Genomic DNA, 19463 nt, shown 5'->3' with positions numbered 1-19463 from the left:
AGGGGGTGGTTAGAGGAGAAGGAGAAGGGGGTGTTGGATGGGTGGGGGGCTCTGAGGGGGACAGTCAGGGGGCAGGAAGTGGGAGGGGGCGGATGGGGGCGGGGGCCATGCTGTTTGGGGTGGCACAGCCTTCCCTACCCGGCCCTCCATACCCATTTCGTAACCCTGATGTGGCCCTCGGGCCAAAAAGTTTGCCCACCCCGGCACTGGAGCCAGGTGACAGATGTGAACTGCCATCGAAATACCTTTGCGGAACACACCCCCGCCCCCTGCCAAGTCCCCCGGGGCTCCCCCCCCCCTACCAACCCCCCCCTCCCTGTCCCCTGACTGCCCCCTCCCAGGACCCCCTGCCCCTAACCTCCCCCTGGGACCCCAACCCCTATCCAACCGCCCCCAGCCCCTTTCGGAATGCGGCCCTGCGAACATGGGCGGAGGACTCAGGAGGAGAAGGGGCAGCCGCACAGCCGGAGAGAAGCCGTTTCTCCTTCAAAGCTCTGCTTCTGTCCAGCCGGCTGCGTGGCCGCCCGGTGTCCTCCTGAGTCCTCCGCCTGCATTCCCCGCGCTCCCGCCACCCGCACCGCCCACCTGCTCCCCTGAGGCTGCGGGTGAGCCTCCCTCCCTGCTCTCCCCTGCCCCCCCACCTCCCCACGGGGGGTGCGCTGGTGCTGAGCGGCCCAGTGAGCTGAGGCTGCGGGGGAGGGGGAACAGCAGGGGAGGGGCCGGGGATGAACCTCCCTGGCCGGGAGCTCGGGGGCTGGGCAGGATGGTCCCGCGGGACGGATGTGGCCATACTTTGCCCACCTCTGCTCCAGTGGGATGAAGCTGACGACCCAGGCTGTCCTTTCCACCTCGGATCTAGGTACGCCCGTAAGCAGACTAGATCCAACTATTGGGCCAAATCCCAAGGTCTTAACTCAGCCCTTCCTCGGGCGGAGTTGCCATTGAAGGGCTGCTGTCTGAGGTCCTCCCCCAGGCCGTCCTCGGGGCCCGATCCTGCAGCACTCGCTCACACTGAGTAGCACTTACTCCTGGGAGCTGCCAGTGCTTCTCGGCATGGGTGAGGGTGGTAGCCTCAGCCCTAGACGCTACTCTCCTTGGACCAGAGTGGAGACTACAAACTCCCATTGACTTCAGCCAAGTAACTTCCCACCAGCGGGAGTTAGGGAGTCAAAATCTGGCTCATTGGTATCGAGGGTAATTATTACCGTCTGATGGGTTATAATTCTCATTGGATTGAAAAACACTAAGGCCAGTGTACACAGAGCAGCAGTGTGAGCTACAGGGGTGTGAATGTGCTTTAGAACTCAGACCCCCACAGTCCGCATTGCTGCTCCGTGTAGACAAGCCCTCAGAGCCTGATTCAGCAAGGTACCTTTAACCACAAGAACATTCCCACCGACTCCAAGGGCACTAACTACTCACTGGCTTAAGTTGGGCGTGTGTGTAGGTACCTTGCTGAATTGCATTGGCCGAAATCAGGAGCGACTCCATGGACATCAGTGGAGTTGCACCGAATTAGTGTGAGAGGAGAGCCAGGCTCTGGAACATAAGTTAGGAATATGGGCCAGATCTTGTGGTCTGTACTTAATTTCAACACAGTCCTTATTGGGGCTTGTAGCAAGGAAGGGCCTGAGAGAGCCCAGGGAGCAGGTAGTGTGAAGGCTGAGCTGATTGGGGGAAGTGGCTGCAACTGGGGCCATGGCCCAGCTAGACTCAGCAGGCCTATATAAGAGGCTGGGAGCCAGGAGCTCAGTAGAGTCTCTCTCTGCCTTCAGAGAGAGAAGGGCCTGGCTGCAGGGAGCTAGACAGGGTACCTGTGGTGGAGCAGGGCTGGGGAGCTCCAGCCTGGATAGCCCCAGGCTGCGGCCTGGTGATAGGCCAAGGGGTACTGGGTTGCAGAGGGCAGCCCAGGGCTAGGCCAAGGCAGCAGGTCCAAACCCAACCTTGCTGATGATGAGTGGCCTATGCTGCAGTCTGCCCCAGGGAGTGGGGGCTAGTTGGTGACTGGCAGTGGCCTTATCCTGAGGTGAGGTGGGGTTAGTGGGTGGGGGTTCCCCTGGGAGGGGAGACCTAGTGTGTGGGTACTGCCAGGGGGCAGCACCCAGAGCAAAGGGGCACTGGGGTCCTGGGAGGGACACTGGGGCCAGTGCAGAGGACAAGGCGGATCACTGGCCTGCAGAGGGCGCTCCAGAGGCTGGTGAGCTAATTCCCTGGATGACCAGCAGGAGGCGCTGCAGGGGTGAGTCTGGACCCTCTACAAGGCTAAACTTACATGGACATCAGTGTTAGGTTTGCTCAATGAAGGACCAGATAATATGCCCTTCCTCTGTTATTTCTTTGGACTGTTGCTTCCTTGTGTTACATCTGTGGCTACCTTCCACACAGGGAAAACATAGATGCAATAAAAGATACTCTAACCAGTTGGCTTCCATACAAGATGAGTCTTCTAGACATTGCCAGAGGTATCTGCCTAGGAAGTGTTTGATCAGCCACGTGCTTGCGTCATTTTAAATACATTCCTGTTGTCTTTAGAACCCAGGTCTTTCATGGATCTTCCCTGTCTGACTTCTAAAGCACCTACCACTGCAGTGTGTAAGCAGTGTAGTGTAGCGATTAGATCAGCTGGTCACTCATAGACTTTAAGGTCAGAAGGGACCATTATGATTATCTGGTCTGACCCCCTGCATGCTGCAGGCCACAAAACCGTCCCTACCCTTTCCTTGACTCTGCTGATGAAGTCCCCAAATCCTGTGTCTTGTTGACTTCAATTGGCAGAGAACCCTCCTGCTAGCGATCCCTGCCCCATGCTGCGGAGGAAGGCGAAAAACCTCCAGGGCCTCAGCCAATCTACCCTGGAGGAAAATTCCTTCCCGACCCCAAATATGGGATCAGTAAGACCCCGAGCATGTAGGCAAGAGTCTCCAGCCTGACCCTTGTTAGCCATTATACTATTTACCTGCTATTGCTTGGTATTCCTCAGCTAATATGTTTTACCATTAAACCATTCCCTCCATAAACTTATCTAATTTAATCTTAAAACCAGACAGGTCCCTCGCCCCCACCATTTCCCTCGGAAGGCCGTTCCAATATTTCACCCCTCTGACGGTCAGAAACCTTTGTCTAATTTCAAGCCTAAACTTCCCCACTGCCAGTTTATATCCATGTATAATGAATATGTTTCTACAAGTTTTTCTTCTCATTGTAAATTGTCCATGAATAGATCTTGAAAGTTTCGCATTTATTCTTCGGTCACAAAAACCCGGCTCATTCTGTGGACTGTCTTACTTTGTGTATGTATAATGTATAGCTCAGTGGTCCCTAAAGTGTGGGGCACGGTGGGGCATGGGCCAGCCCCCAAAGAGAGTGGGGAGGAAGCGCCATCCAGCCCCGCTCTGCCCCTAGCTCTGCTCCACCCCGGCTCCCAGCCACAGCTCTGCTCCCAGCCTTGGCCTTGTCCCCATCTGCAGCCCCAGTCTCGGCCCCTGATTCCCAGCTGCGGCCCCAGCTGCCAGCCACAACCACAGCCCAGCTGAGGTTCCACTCCCGGCCCCAGCTCTGGCTGCCAGCCCTGACTGTGGCCCAACACTCCGGCCCCAGCCCTGCCCCCAGCCTTGGCCTCTGGCCACGGGTCCACTCCCAGCCTTGGCTCCTGACGGCGACTCGTGGAGGCAGGGCATGGACTGAGGTAAGAGGGTGCAATGTAAAAAGTTTGGGAACCACTGGCCAAGCTAATGAAGTGCTGATCTTCACTGGAGCTGCAAGGAACTACGACAATAAGAGAGAGATCTGGGTAGGTGAAATATGTGTTGCTCATTTTACTCCTGGGTGAATTCTACACCACTGCGCACATGCAGAATGTATGTCCCCTGCAGATTTCTTTGCTTCCCTGCAGAAAAATGACTTTCTGATGGGGAAGCAAAGGGAAGCCACAAGAGCGGTTATGTCACCCTCCCCAGCAGTATGTTTCAGGTGCCTAGATCAGCCAGCAGAGAGGTAAATCACTGTGGGGCAGGGGGCGGGACTGGGGAAGACCTGGCTCATGGCTCCTCCCTGCGCCAGGCTCAGCTGCTAGTACCAGCTGGGTTGGGGAGGATGGGACTTCCTCTTCCCCTGCATGGCATCTGGGGCCATGCCAGACCCACCCTCAGATTTCTCCCCCATCTGTAGGAAGCTCTGCAAACTTCCCCTTCCCTGCCCGTGCTTCCTGCACCCATCGCTCCTCAGCTGCAGGGGGAAGGATCCCTGTACAGGGAGCTGCTCCCCCATCTGCCCAACCCCCATGCATCCAGCTGCCCTCATACCCAGACCCTCCCACCAAGCCTCACTGCCCCCACACCCAGAACTCCCCCTATCTGGAGATATTTAAGAGTAGGTTAGATAAATGTCTGTCAGGAATGGTCTAGACAGTATTTGGTCCTGCCATGAGGGCAGGGGACTGGACTCGATGACCTCTCGAGGTCCCTTCCAGTCCTAGAATCTATGAATCTGATGACCCCCCTCCTCCTGCACCTGGACCACCCCAATGAGCCACCTGCACCCGGATCCCCACTCTACCAAGCCCCAACCAGCTGAACCTGGATCCCCACCCCACTGAGCTCCACTCCCCCCAGCATCTGGACTCCCTCATTGAGCCCCCCCACACCCAGACTCCCCTTCTGAGCTCTATCCCCCCCATACCCAGACTCCCCTCGCTGAGCCCCAACCACCTTCACCTGGACCTCCCCTACTGTTGCACCAGAACCCTCCAACAAGCCGCTGTGCATCCAGATTCCCCCCACACCCAGATCCCAGATTGACCCACACAGAACCCTCTCAACTCACACCTGGATGTCCCCACACTAAGCCCCTCCACACCTGGATCCTGCCTTGCTGAGCCTGCCTGCCCACACCTGGCGCACCTGGTCCTTGTGCTGTGTCAGAGTTGGGTGCAGCCTCACCACTGAGTCCGTGTTCCGGGGTGGGGAGCTGCACAGTGATGTCCCACCTCTGTGCAGCCAGTGGCCTGTGCTACCCAATGCCATGCTGGAGCCTCCACATTTGTCTGACAAATACAATTTGCAGAACTTCGCAGAATTTTAAAATATTGTGCACAGGATTTTTAATTTTTTGGCGCAGAATTCCCTCAGGAGTATCCTTCGCATTTGACTGGAGATGGGTGCAAGCTATGGATCTAAATTTCAACCACAAAGGGAGTTTGGCTCTGGGGTTTTGGTTAATCCCATTATAATGACAGGGGGCATTTGTAATATACCTAGTTCCAGGTTCAGATTTTGTACCAGCCCAATGCTGAATGGTGTGCAGACCTGGGGGGTTCCTTCTGGCCCCTCTGACTGGCCAGGTGACACTCTCCAGTCATCATTGTTTATGGAGCAGTCAGGCTGCAGGTTCAACATGTGACTCCTGACACAGAGGCATTTACTGCAGGGAGACAATCTCAGGGTCTGGATTTGAGCTCAGGAGTCTAATAATGAGGTCAGTGGAAAATAACTTTTTATGAGGACTGGTCACATGACTAACATCTGGAATGAGTCAAGCTCTAGGCACCATATTATGGCTTTCCCCCCTGCTCAGCTGAGCACAACAGAAAATCTAAAGTTAGATCCAAGCTGAAGTCGAAGCAGGGATCTGGGGCTTGGGTATCTGTGAGCCAGACAATGGAGTTGGCCATTGCAACTGCTGATATGCCCATGGAAAAGCCAAAGTACCAGGCACCACAAGCTCATGTGAGCAGCAGAAAGTGACCCCTTCTACCCCTTGCATTTCTGAGTAGGTTTGATCTGAACTCAAGCGGAGGGGACCCGGGGGAATGAAAGTCATTAGAGATGTTAGCTTAGCCCCGTCCTGCTCATTCCCGCTACACGCATGTTCTCCAGGGCTTTAGTAAGAGAACAGCCCTGGTCTTGTTAGCATAGGAGAGATACCCAGATCCATCAGAGCCCCGTCCTTCCTGCAGCTGAGGGGGCAGGAGCTGCTCACCTGACCCCTGCTTTGTCCTGTCCAGTTTCAAGTGATGACGCTTCCCCCGAGCCACCATCCCCCAGTCTTTCCAGATCTCACTGCCGAGGAGTTTCCCCAGCTCCGTGCTTCCCCACCTGCCGCCCAACCTGCTGCAATGGGCCGCGCTGGCTGGTTCCAGTGTCTGTGAGGGATTGCCCTGCTCATGCCTTCCAGGTTTTACAACAAGGTGCAGGATTTGCACCAAGGAACCGGGGGCTCTGCGGCGAACCCGTTACTCGCTTACACGCTGATCAAGAGGCTGCAGTCCGATTGGCTGAATGTGGTGCACAGCCTGGAGGCCAGTGAGAACACCCAAGGTACCGGAGAGGGGGCAGTCACGAACCCACAGCTGCCGCGTACCCACAGCGCTTGACCTGTTTTGAGTCAGCAGATGAGCGCAGTGGGTGGGATTCACAGAGGTATTCAAGCGCCTAATTCCCATTGATCCCCATGGGAGTTAGGCACCTCCATGCCTTTGTGAATCTCCCACCGTGTGTCTAGAGGAGCTGGGGGTTGGGGTTGGGGCTAGAGGCTCAGCTGGTGTCACCTGGCCTGGATCCATCACCTCCATGTAGAGATAATGAGGGGGATGCTCAAGGGAGGGATTGAAAGTGGGAGGGGAAAGAAGTAGAAGAGGGGGTGGTGGAGAATGGAGGGGGAGGAAGGTGATGGCCAGGAAGGTGAGGAGAGGAAATGGGAAGGGAATAACAGGAGACAATAGGGGAGAGTCAGGTATGGGGGATGGAGAGGAGTGAGAGCAAGGGGCACAAGTCCAGGCAGGCTGGGTACCCATGGATGGGCAAACAAGGGGAAGGTCCCATTTGTTCGGCACTGAAAGGCTTTCGGATGACTTTTCAGGGGAAGCCCCTTCTTCATGAATCCCTCCTTAGCTCCAGCCCATGTAAGCGCTTAGTTGGGCACTGGTGTTCCATTCTCCGCAGCCCAGCTGACACCTCCCCTCTCCCCCCAATCACTGACATTACAGCGCTCAAGTACGGCTACACGCAGGTGGAGAAGGATCTGCCTGACTTCGAGGACTTGGAGGGAGCAGCACGGGCGCTGATGAGGCTGCAGGACGTCTACGCTCTGAGCGTGAAGGGGCTGGCGAAAGGCGTGTTCCAGAGAGCCAGTGGCACTCACCTCCCCGACCTCTACAGCCCCGGGCAGCTCTTCCCACTCTCTGCTGATGACTGCTTCCTCGTCGGCAAGGTGAGGGGGAGCCATAGGGTCAGCACTGCAGGGGCACGGGCAAGGGGGTTACCAGGCGGTCCCTCGACCTGTACGTAAAAGCATCTCCTATGGAGCCGTCTGCGGGGACGAACTCCAGCCACTAGACGGGGACAAAGAGCCAGGCTGCGTTAACGTGGGTTGCACGTATCTCATGAAGGCTGGTGGGGCTGCTGACTGCAGTGGCTTGAAGTCCCTGTGGGTTAGTAAGAGGACCCAGGTCCATCAATGCCCTGCCCCTCCTTAGCTGATGGGACAGGATCTGCCCACCTGATCTCTACTCAGGGCAGCCAATGTGGGATGAAATTCCCTCCCATCAGGCTCATTGCCAATAGGCCCTGGAGGAAATTTGCTTCCTGGCCACAAATTCAGTGGTCAGTTTAATTGTGTGTGTGTAAGAAACTGGAGCATTAGCTCTGCTGGCAACTGGGGGGATTGAACTCAGGACCATCAGCACAAGCCCTAAAGAGCTCCCTTCCACTGTAAGTAGCAGGGTTTGTCACCACTGGGGCCAGCCACTAGGGGGAGACATGGTCACATGCACGAAGCCAGCCTAGGATACCATGAGTACGTGTTATGTGTAGGCCCCTAGTCTTTTCAGGCACAGAAGACACCAGTGAAATGACTGGTAGCAAGTCCACAGCATCCACTCAGTGCCCCTTGATCGACTAGTTCTAATCCAGTCTGTGCTAAACCCATCTCCCCGCACAGTTGTCTTCCCAGCTCACTCCGCAGGGACTGGACTGCGTGGTGGGCAGTTAGGGTGCGAAAATGGGTCATGTGCAGGGGCTCCGGCCCTTGGCTAGGCCGGAAGCTGGAGCCGGGCACTGGTAAGAGCTGCCCAGGGAGCCTGGGCCATTGTGGGGAGCCCCAGACCCTCCACCTGCCCTGGGCTGGGAGCTGGGGTGCCCAAGAGCAGCCCCTGGCCCATGTCCCCACCCTCTGGGGCAAGTCACCCAGAGCAGGTGGAGAGTCCGGGGCTCCCCATAGGAGCCCAGGCTCCCTGGGTGGTTCTTGCTACTGTCTGGCTCTGGCTTTTGGCCTGGCCAGGGGAGGGACCTCAAGGGGAAGAGGAGCAGCAGGGGATGGGGCCTCGTGGTGAGGGGGCCTAAGGCCCACCTCAGCCCCCCCCTCACACACACTGGGAAAAGCCTGACGCCGCCCCTGAGCCTCTGGCAGGCACACAGCAACCCGGTAGGGAATCCAGGACAAATGGCGGAAGTCCCCCTGGAGCACGCCCCACCGAGGAGCAGGGGCTGCTACCAGGAGATGCAGCATTAGCAGATATATAAGGGGGCTACGTCCCTCATCAGTGTGCCAGGCCGGATACGATGCTCTGCCGCCACTGTGTTCATGTCACGCTGTCACAAATTCAAAGCTCACTTTGCTACGAAAGGCTCCACATGTGATTTAAATAAAGGGCCTGCCGTACCCAGCGCACGCCGCCTTCATGGGGCCCGTTCACCCGGAGCAAGTATCACCCTTTGAACCAAATAGAGCAGCACAGGCATCCCAGGGAGCCCCAGTCCCAGCTGTGATGGCTAAGCTAGGTTCCCATCTGAGCTCCCCCAGATGGAGCTGGGGGCCCTGAACTCAGGCGCACAAGCGGGAAGCGAGTTCGGAATGCCTCTGACAGAAACAGCTGGGACTCTCTCCATTCTAGCCCAGAATTTCTTTATCCCGAGGAAGCACCAGCCGCAGCATCAGGAGATCTGGGTTCTATTCCCAGCCCTGCCATGTGAACTTGGGTGAGGCACTTCGCCCCACTGTGCCTCCATCTGTCCAGCTGTGAAATGGGGACAATCAGACTTGCCTTGCAAGGGTGACAGTTCCTGGATGTTGTAAAGTGCACAAGTATCAGAGGGGTAGCCGTGTTAGTCTGTATCCACAAAAACAACGAGGAGTCCGGTGGCACTTTAAAGACTAACGGATTTATTTGGGCATAAGCTTTCATGGGTAAAAAACCCACTTCTTCAGATGCACGTGACCTTGATCATTTGGGGGAAATTATGAAGTTACAGTGATAAGAAATTACACTGGATATTTCTTTCCTCAAATATTGCGAGACCCTTTCTGACTCACCTCTTAGACATTCCTGGCAGCCAGTGACAGCAAGTGCTGCGATCCTGTTTCATGCAATCACACCAGGCAAGGAGACGTCTGGTCCCAATCTCTGACTGTGATTAATTACAACAGTCTGGGAGTTCAGTTATAGCCCGGAGAACAGGTTTTCTCACTGCCTGTGGCTATAGGAAGGGAAGGGCTGGGGCAGCAGAGACATAACTCAGATTTCCTGATTTCTTTTTCCCTCATCATTTAGGATAACTCCACATTTCCTTCAGTAGATCTAGGGCACACAGGCGATCGTTCAGCTATTACAAAGTGCTTTATGATCAATTAATTAAGCCCCACAACCTGAAAACAGATAGACTGTGGATGTGCTGAGACCACTGCCTGTCTCATTGTTTCTGTGTATTCCCCAGGCTGTCTGTATTTACCTGTTGTCTCTTCTTGACTTATACTTAGGTTGTGAGCTCTTTGGAGCAGTGATTGACTTTTTGGCCTCTGTTTGTACAGTATCTGGAACAATGGGGTCTTGGGCCATGACTGGGGCTCCTACACGCTATGAAAATACAACATAATAATAACACCCTTGGGAATTAGGTTAAGTATCACTGGTCCCCATTTACAAAGGATGCAACTGAATCATAGAGAAATTAAGCGACCAGCCCAAGGACACATAGCAAGTCATTGGCAGAGCTAATAGAACCTTGAGGACCTGAGCCCAGTCCCCTGCTCTAACCACTAGACTAGACCTGAACTATCAGCATAGAAAACACAAATAAAATACAGGACCAATACATTTACGCTGGTGAATAACAATCATTGGAATGTCACTGCAAAACCGTCACTTGTTTGGATAAAAAACCTCAAACCCTGTTGCCAATTCTTGCATATTTATCAGCCCCGGCTCCAGCAGTCGTGTCGTGTCAAGTGAAAAATCTCAGCTTTCATTTAACAAAGCAAGTTTCTAGCCCTCATGTTTGCCAAGGAGAGGTTGGAAACGAGACCCCCTAATAGGTCAAAACCCAGAAGGCCAATAAAAAAGGATCCCAAATGTATTACGGTTCAAATCTCATTACTTTGAAGATTATCTCATGATTTTTTGCAGCCAGACTCATGATTCTGGGGGGGGGGCTGGCCAGACCAGATACTGTGTAAATCCCCCGACCACCACTTTTTAAAATGTTCCGTGTTGTTTTGGCAAATAGTTCAAATCTCAACTCCTGCCCCCCCAAATACTTTTAAAAATGCAGTCAGCGAGACAGCAAAGGAGCAGGGGGGAAATAACAGGAGGAAAACTAAGGGCTGGTCTACACTGGTAACTTACGTCAGCATAGCTACCTCCCCTCAAGGGTGTGAAAAATCCACACCCCGGGAGATGAAGCAATGCCACCTAATCCCCAGTGTAGACAGACATTCTTCCGTCAGCCCGGCTTCTGCCTCCCAGGGAGGTGGATTACCTACGCCAGCCAGAGAACCCCTCCTGTTGGCATAGGTAGTGTCTACTCTGAAGCACTACAGCTGTTCCACTGTAGCGTTTTAAGTAGCTGAATTTACAGCAATCCATGCTTAGCCTCTGCTAGTCCTTAACCTGGATGGAAAGGTCACTGCATGCAATTATCGCTGACTGGATTAGCCGCAGCAGCAATGGAACATGAGCTATGCCCTAATGGGAAAGGGGCGCCCACACTCACAGGCAAGGACATTACTTGGGGTCCCACCCAGCATGTCTGACTCAGCCACTAGCCCCCTTGCAAGCAGCGGTGCTAAGATACTTAGGGACAGGCAAAACCATCACCAGGGAGAGAAGGCTGGTCATGTGGCTAAGGCACTAAACAGGCACTCAGGATATGTGGGTTCAGGTCTCACCTGGGCTACAGGTTTCCTGTGTGATACTGAACAAGTCAACTTAACCTCCCGGTTCCCCTATGTATAAAAGAAATGTAAAATTATGGAAAAATCCTAATTCTTATCCCGCACTCTTCCTCAGTAGATCTCAAAGTGCTTTGCAAAGGAGAGCAGCAGCATCAACCCCATTTTATACCTGGAGAAACTGAGGCACAGAGCACTGAAGTGACTTGCACAACAGGCCAGTGGCAGAGCACCAAAGAAAAGTCAGCTCTCCTGAGTCCCAGCCCAGTGGTCTATTCACTAGGCCACGCTGCCTCTCGGGAAGTAACAATACGTCCTTTGTCTGTCTTGTCTATGTCGATTGCAAACTCTACAGGGCACAGGCTGCCTCTTACTCTGGGTCTGTACAGCACCTTGCATAATGGGGCCCAGATCGCAAAGGGAGAACAAATAACAATAAGATAGCTAGCAGGGAGTCAGACCAGGGACGCATTTGGCCACTGATTTCTGTTTGAGCTTTGCTGAGCTGCAGCACTGAGGCCAAGCTGTGTTATAATACGGCCCATGGACGCGTTTCCTTCCCCTCCTGCCCGCACCACCCTCCATGCCCCGCTCCAGCCCTCCGGGTGGATGTGGCATCTCGTCTGATATCCTGCAGGTGGCGTACGACATGGCAGATTACTACCACTCCATTGCCTGGCTGGAGGAAGCCGTCGGCCTCTTCCGCGTCTCCTATGGGGAGTGGAACACGGAGGACGAGGGCAGCCTAGAGGACGCTCTGGACCATCTGGCTTTTTCCTATTTCAAGGTGAGTCCATGGGGCCAACCTTCACCTGCCCGGCTGGGCTGCGTTCCAGATCGCACGGAGCTAGGAACACGGGCCGTTGGCAGCAAAAGCCGGTCGTGCTCTTTCTGTTGGGTAACGTGAGGGGCTCTCCATTGGGTGCGTATGGAAACGAGACCTGAACCAACACCCCAGATGCAAACACCTGGGCCCAGCTCCTGGGCTGTGACTAGGGAGCGCACAGACTGGGGAGGGAGGTGAGGTGTCAGTCATGTCTTTAAACCATCTCTGTAGTCTCCTAATCCCGGGCCACCTGGGCACAAGTCAGTGATCACCAGGACATGCTGGCCATGCTTCCTTTTTCCTGGCCACACCCTCTATTCCAGCACATGGGAGGAGGTCCTGTAGGAACCACTACACTGGCTGTATGCCCAGGAGATCCCCCTATGCTGGGCTGACCCCACCCTACCCCCTAGGGCTGCCTACCCCAGTATCAGGCCATTTTGCACCAGCAGCCCGGCATACAGCAGCCGCAGCCCAGCCCTTGGGGATTTGGGTGGGTTTCCAAACCCAGATTGCAGCTGGCTCCTATCTTTGTAGCGAGGTGACATGAAAGCCGGATCTGCTCTCCCCAGACTGCCTGGGGTTTGTGGGCCACAGCAGAGCTGGACGCTGCAGCGCAGGCCCATCTCCGGTGGCTTTGCTTATTTGTGCATCAGTCACAAGTTCATCTCACCACCCGCACTGGCCCCCGGGCCAGGAGCCTCTCATCCCACTCAGTGACAAGCTACCCTCCAGCCAGCCAGAGCTTGTGCCCTTTGTCTGCCGGCCAACTCCCCTCCCTTCATTTCCTCAAATAACAAAACTCTTGTTTCATCTCATCCATTTCCCTGCCTGCTCCGGGCCTGCGGTTGTTTTGCTCAGGCGCCTCCTGCTGACTGAGCGGCACGTTACCGTGCGTGGAAGGAAGCCCCTTCTGCTGGCGTCTGCCTGCCCCTGCAGCCAGCCTGGATGCTGTCTTTGAGCCTCTAAGCCACCAACTCCCCAGATCCCTCCCCGGCCCTGCTCCAGTGACTGCAATTGACTGAATGTCCAGCGGCAAGGTGCTGGCACTGGGGGAATCTCATCCTGGCCGGCCAGAATGACTCAGCCTCAAATCCTCTGTCCAGGGGCAGCCTCCTTCCCTCACCCCACCTCCAGGTACCGCTAGCAGCCACTGGGCTGTCTAAGGCCCGGATAAGCTGGTGTGATGCAGGGCTTCGGCCCCCAGTGATGGCACACTGTGATGATGATGCAAGGTGCCAGCATGACCTGCTCTCTGGATGGACCTACAGCCAAGCCGCACTGCTCCAGAAGTGGGTGGTGCTGGCTGGAGAGGGGGTGTGGCCAGAATACCCCTGTGCCAGTCTCCACTGGGCAGCTTCTAATGGTGCCCAATCGCTAGTGGGATCCGTAGGGGAAGTGTCTTCCCCACTCTGCCCAGGGCACCGGGACCCGATTCAAAGCTCGATGAAGCCACCAGGCCCCCATTGATTTCAGTGGTGCTTTGGTTCAGACTCGTCGCCGTTAAGACTCTGAATCAGCCTGAGCCGTGATGCTCGGCTCGGAATCCGAACTCGGAGCGCGCTTGTTCGCAGCCCCTGGTGTGTGTGGGTCAGGGACTGACGACGCCAGTGATTCCTGCAGCTGATCTGGCTTTGTTTGGGCCCATTTCTCTGGTGCATGGGGGAGCAGGGGGCAGGGGGTCCTGGCTTGAGCAAATGCATACCGGCCACCCATCGTACCAGGGACACCCATGTTTCCTCTCTCTCTCTCCTAGGCAGGAAATGTGTCTCATGCCTTAAGCCTCTCCAGAGAGTTTCTTCACTACGGTATGTGATTGTCAGTGGGAAATCAGTGACTTTTCCCTCCGCTCTGGGTGAAAAGCTGCTTTTCATTGAAACCAGGGGTTCTCCAGCGGTGGCCCATGGAGCCCCTACCCATGCTGTGCAGGATATAATGGGCTGGCAAGGAAGCATGGGGGGGAGGGCTGGAAAGGGCGGGTCTTTCCTACAAGGCAGGCTGTAAAACTCCTAAATTGCTGACCTAAATGAGCGCCAGGTTTATAGACCAGCTGTGCTGAGCTCATGCTCACCACAGCTAAGGTGGGGGGGAGGCAATTCACCCCTCCCCCAATTCTGGGGTAGCCAGGGCCAAACTGGCTCCAGGTGCAAGTTAGAGCAGCCCCAGGGTTGCTTTAACATAGGCTGGCTGCACCGTTCTGTCACACCAGCCTGGCTGCAGTGTATGGTCCAGGTTCTGGCCCAGTCCCCAGGCAATCCTCCGCTGCCTGATGAAGGCAGCATCCATTCATTCTCTTTCCACCACTGGAGTGGCACAAAGGGACTTTAACTCCGGCTGCAGATCAAGCCCAAGCTTTTATTGCTCTGACTCTCATGCGTATCTAGTTGTTACACGCTTTTCTAAGTGCCTGAAAATTGTTACCTGAGTTGGTAAACGTCATAACTAACCGGCCAGTGTGTATGTGCACCACTGACCTCTACTGGCTAGAATTAGCACTGCTCCATGGTATCATATAGAGTCAGGTGATAGAGACCCCACTTTAGCTCAAGTGGCCCAGGGTAGGGCTTTGAGAGCAGAAGGATCTGAGTTCTGTCCTCACGCTCCCCATGAAATTCAGTTTGGCCATGGGACATAGCATGGGATTGGTGACAACCGGGAAATCCCTTAGTGACTGTGGATTATAGATTTTAATTAAGGACAGAAGGGACTGTTGTGATCATCGAATCCAGGGGGTCTCAAACTGCGGGTCGCAAGGTTATTATGTGGGGGGTCGTGAGCTGTCAGCCCCACACATGGTGGGGATCCGGCTGTCAGCCCCGTTCATGGCGGAGAGCCTGAGCTCCTCCCACCCAGCTCCACCTCCAGCCCCGCTCCACCTCCAGCATTGAAAATAGTGTTCAATATCAAAAAATGTGTTTTTAATGGATAAGTAAAATCGCACTCGGAGGCTTGCTGTGTGAAAGGGTCACCAACACAAAACGTTTGAGAACGCTTATCTAATCTGATCTCCTGCAGAGCACAGGCCAGAGGACATCGCCCAGTCATTCCTGGATCAAGCCCATAACTTATGTCTGAGCTAGCATGTGCCTTTAAGAAAGACAGCCAGTCATGACTTGAAGGCCGCAAGTGATGGAGAATCCATCACGGTCCTTGGTAAATTGTTCCAGTGGAATGAGTTACAACTTGTGGAACTCCTTGCCTGAGGAGATTGTGAAGGCTAGGACTATAACAGCTTTTAAAAGAGAACTGGATAAATTCATGGAGGTTAAGTCCATTAATGGCTAATAGCCAGGATGGGTAAGCAATGGTGTCCCTAGCCTCTGTTTGTCAGAGGGTGGAGATGGATGGCAGGAGAGAGATCGCTTGATCATTGCCTGTTAGGTTCACTCCCTCTGGGGCACCTGGCATTGGCCACTGTCGGTTGACAGGATACTGGGCTGGATGGACCTTTGGTTTGACCCAGTACGGCCGTTCTTATGTTCTTATCTCCTCTGATGTTATTTGGTGAGAGAGACAAACTTTCGAGCTTGTCTCTCTCATCAATAGAAGCCGGCCCATTAAAAGATACGACCTCACCCGCCTTTTCTCTCTAATATCCTGGGACTGACACAGCTACAACAATGCTGCCTGCTGCTGATTTTACTTGTAATCAGCAAAGAAGGCCAGAGCTGACGAAGAAATGGCTGTTAAAACGCTATGAAAGCTGACAGATGAACTCAGTCAGTGGTGCCTGTGTCCGGGGAGTATCGAAGCACGGCCAAAGCCACCTGCCAAGGGCTGGGGTAACGTGACTGTGTTGTTCCCAACAGATCCCAGCAACAAGAGAATCGCTAGGAACGTCCTGAAGTATGAAAGGCTCTTGGTGGAAAGTCCAGAGCGCGCCAAGGCTGAGGTGGGCCTGCAGAGGCCGAATGTGACTCACCTGCAGACTAGGGACCTCTATGAAGAGCTGTGCCAGACTCTGGGGTCACAGGTATGGAGCCTTGAGCCTTCATGCAGGGCTAGGGGGTGACGGTGAACGAGACCCACTCACGTCCTCTTGCCCAGGACAGCCCCGGTATGTGCCTCAGCTCCACCCCCGGGTGAGGTAGCTCCCACTGCCCGGACAGTCCTGTTGTGACACAGACGCACATCTGCTAGTGTAACCCGCTGGTCGGTGTTTGTTGTGTGCCCGCCTCTGTGCCCCCTCTCCGGAGGGTTTGGGGCTGGTCCAGCCCCCAGCGCTGGAGCCTGGCTCTAGACTCAGGCCTTTGAGTGCTGCAGGTCCCCTGCTCCGTCTCTGTAGTTAGCCCTGCTGCGGCTGGTGGTTGTCCGGCGAGAACTGGAGGGAGGCCCAGCAGGCCCCCTGTAGCCATCACATAATAGCAGCTTTGGGTCACTGTCAGCCTAGGCCCGGTTTGAGCCGATAGCCCTGAGCTGACTGGCTCTGTGACCCATTGCCAGCCCCCGGGATCCCAGCTCCTGCCTCGAGTCGTCAGCGCTGCAGGCGAAGCCTTTGCAGCCCTGTGTAAATTCTAAGCACGATCCCACTGGGAAAGAGGAAGCATGCGGCTCAGGGCACCTGATCCTGCCCCTTTCCCCAGCACTAGATGAGGTTCAGTCCCCTGTAAACTGGAGTCTCCAGCCGCCTCCTCACACATTCCTTGGACTGGTTTCCTTTCAGCCAACCCAGTATCAGATCCCAGCCCTCCATTGCTCGTACGAGACGAACGACAGCCCCTACCTGATCCTCCAGCCGGTGAAAAGAGAGCTGATCCGGCTGCAGCCGTACGTAGCCCTGTACCACGACTTCATCAGCGACCTGGAGGCGGAGAAGATCAAGGGGCTTGCAGCTCCCTGGGTGAGTTCATCAGACAAGGCTCCTTGCAGACCTAATGCACACACCTGTCCTCATACAGCTCTATGGGGCAGAGAACCACCAGTCAATCACCTAGCAGCCGCAAGAGCTGTCTTTCCAGGGCAAGGGGGGAGGGGATGTGATCTGAATGCAGACAAATGCGAGCGTCTGGACAGCTAGAGGTGGGTCTGAACCCCATCCACACATCCAAAGAAACCCACGAGATAGTTCGGCACTTGGTCAGGCCTTCATGACTCCAGCTCCACCTACACCTGCACCCTGTGATGGGATTTTAGCCTTAAGTGGTAGGGGCTTGTTCCTTCCGTGCCGAAGGACGTGGGTCCGAGCCGCACTGCAGCCGAGAACGGGGTGAAGTGTTTTTCAGGACTGGGTGATTTCTAGAAGATCTGCTTTAGTTTAGCCAGGTATTGTGGCAGGGACGTTCTCCGGCCTGTGCTGTGCAAGAGTTGTAGCCATGTTGTCCCCAGGATATGAGAGGTACACTGGGGCTCGGGTCAGATCTTTTATTGGCTCGAGTTCTGTGGGTGGAAGAGACAAGCTTTTGAGCTACCCAGAGTTCAGTGTGGCCTTAAAATCTACGAATCCAGCTAAGTTCCTCAACACAGAAGCCGTCTTAGAAACACGAACGACTGTCTGGCCTAACACGCTGGTGGCACGTTCACGGCCTGGCTGCCTGCGCCGGTTGCCGGCTCACCCCTTGGAACAGGGATGAAAATCGCTAGCGATCATACAGTGGTGGCGTGAGATTGTCGGGCGGCTGGTTCTTTAGGAGGGCAGGGGGCTAGTGGCGGATGGTCTCCCAGCCAGAGGAATGCGAGCGAGAAGCTGCTAGCTAGGGATAACAAAAAGAGAGGGACGGAACTGTCCGCTCATCAGCCCTGAGTTTAAACGCTTTGTTCTGAAGTAAACCGCATGCCTCTAGCTGCCTCGCTGAGCTCCCGGAGGAAGACCTGCTGCCTTGGTAGTGGAGCAAACCAGCCCCCATGGAGAGTAGTAAAACCAGCCCCCATGGAGATTAGTGACTGAATCCAGGGCCGACAAGTCGTCTGGGCCCAGCTCTCCTCTCCCTCACGCTGTCTGGCCTGTGCTGAGTGTCTCATTGAGGTGGTCGTGGGGCCTGCCCCATTACAGGGAGCACTGTGTGCTCTGGGGGGAGGGATAGCTCAGTGGTTTGAGCATTGGCCTGCTAAACCCAGGGTTGTGAGTTCAATCCTTGAGGGGGCCACTTAGGGATTTGGGGCAAAAATCTGTCTGGGGATTGATCCTGCTGTGAGCAGGGGGTTGGATTAGATGACTTCCTGAGGTCCCTTCCAACCCTGATATTCCCCACGGCTACACCTGAGCGTCAGCGGGGAGGGAACTTACTGAGCCGGCAACGCCAGCCAGCGGCACAGCACTGAAGCAGCGGGTGGCTCAGTGCCCTGCTCTTGCTAGCTGGGTAATAGCACCCCAGCTTAGATCCCAACTTTGTGGGCCCCATCCCGGCGCAAAGCCTGAATGCACAGATCCATAGCTCCTGCCTTAATCCACCCGGGAGTGTGTGTGGCTGCAGCTCCCATATTTGTTACGTCCTCTGACTATCTCTTGTGCTCTCGTCTCCCTGTTGCTCAGCTGCAGAGATCAGTGGTTGCCTCGGAAGAGAAGCAGCAGAAAGCCGAGTACCGGATAAGTAAGAGGTAATTAACCCCCCGGGACGTTCGGGCACCAGGGTTCTCACAGCTGCAATTCCATGCCTGGTCGAACGACCCTGCGGGGCTGCCTAAGGGAAATGGTTTCACTGCCACGGCGTCTGACCCGTCTTATTGTTAATCATATTACAGCAGTACCTAGAGGCCCCCAACTACAGCAGAGTCCCATTGTGCTAGGTGCTGTACAAACTGCAATGGGGGGATTGCAGCATGTGTGGACCTACCCGAGCTAGCTTTGGCCTAGCTAGCTCCCGTACCAATAGCAATGAAGTTGCAGCAGCACGAGCTAGCTGCCCGATTACGTACCCAGGCTCCCTGGTGAGCTTGTACTTGGGTGGCTAGTCCGTGCTGCCGCGGCTTCACTGCTATTGGTACCCAGGCTACGGCTCCACGTGCTGCAGCCACAGATTGCAGCGTAGACACACCCAGGGAGACAGCACCCCTGCCTTGAAGAGCTGACAGATAGACACAGCAGTCAGGGGAAAGATTATCCCCCACCCCCCATTGGACAGGTGGGGGACTGAGGAATTTTTATGCCCAAATGCACACAAGACACCCGCTTTATACCTCGCTTGCCTGGTGTAACTCAGTCCAGGAGTCCCGCCCGATTGACCTGGGTGTAAGGGGGGAATCAGACTTAGACCGTCTGGGGCAGAGTTCTGGATGTTCAAGGACTCCCTGCCAGGAAATGTGCTGGGGTAGAATCATAGAATCATAGAATATCAGGGTTGGAAGGGACCTCAGGAGGTCATCTAGTCCAACCCCCTGCTCAAAGCAGGACCAATTCCCAACTAAATCATCCCAGCCAGGGCTTTGTCAAGCCTGACCTTAAAAACCTCCAAGGAAGGAGATTCCACCACCTCCCTAGGTAACGCATTCCAGTGCTTCACCACCCTCCTAATGAAATAGTGTTTCCTGATATCCAACCTAG

The 19463-nt window shown here is 55.0% G+C and overlaps 1 protein-coding gene across 2 annotated transcripts in view; it reads left to right on the top strand.

Moving 5' to 3' along the window:
• P4HA3 (prolyl 4-hydroxylase subunit alpha 3) overlaps positions 1-19463 on the top strand; it is a 43145-nt gene that overhangs the window by 5128 nt on the left and 18554 nt on the right. For both annotated transcript variants that reach the window (XM_034759202.1, XM_034759203.1), the window contains exons 2-8: positions 6172-6314; positions 6983-7206; positions 11798-11947; positions 13743-13794; positions 15796-15959; positions 16650-16826; positions 18456-18520. In XM_034759202.1, the coding sequence (XP_034615093.1) occupies positions 6172-6314; positions 6983-7206; positions 11798-11947; positions 13743-13794; positions 15796-15959; positions 16650-16826; positions 18456-18520 (975 nt within the window). The remainder of the gene's footprint in view (positions 1-6171; positions 6315-6982; positions 7207-11797; positions 11948-13742; positions 13795-15795; positions 15960-16649; positions 16827-18455; positions 18521-19463) is intronic.

Source organism: Trachemys scripta, chromosome 1 (assembly GCF_013100865.1).
Source record: "Trachemys scripta elegans isolate TJP31775 chromosome 1, CAS_Tse_1.0, whole genome shotgun sequence".
Lineage (NCBI taxonomy): Eukaryota > Metazoa > Chordata > Testudines > Emydidae > Trachemys > Trachemys scripta.
The sequence above is the reverse complement of the archived record's forward strand: the minus strand, read 5'-3'. Positions and strand labels throughout refer to the sequence as shown.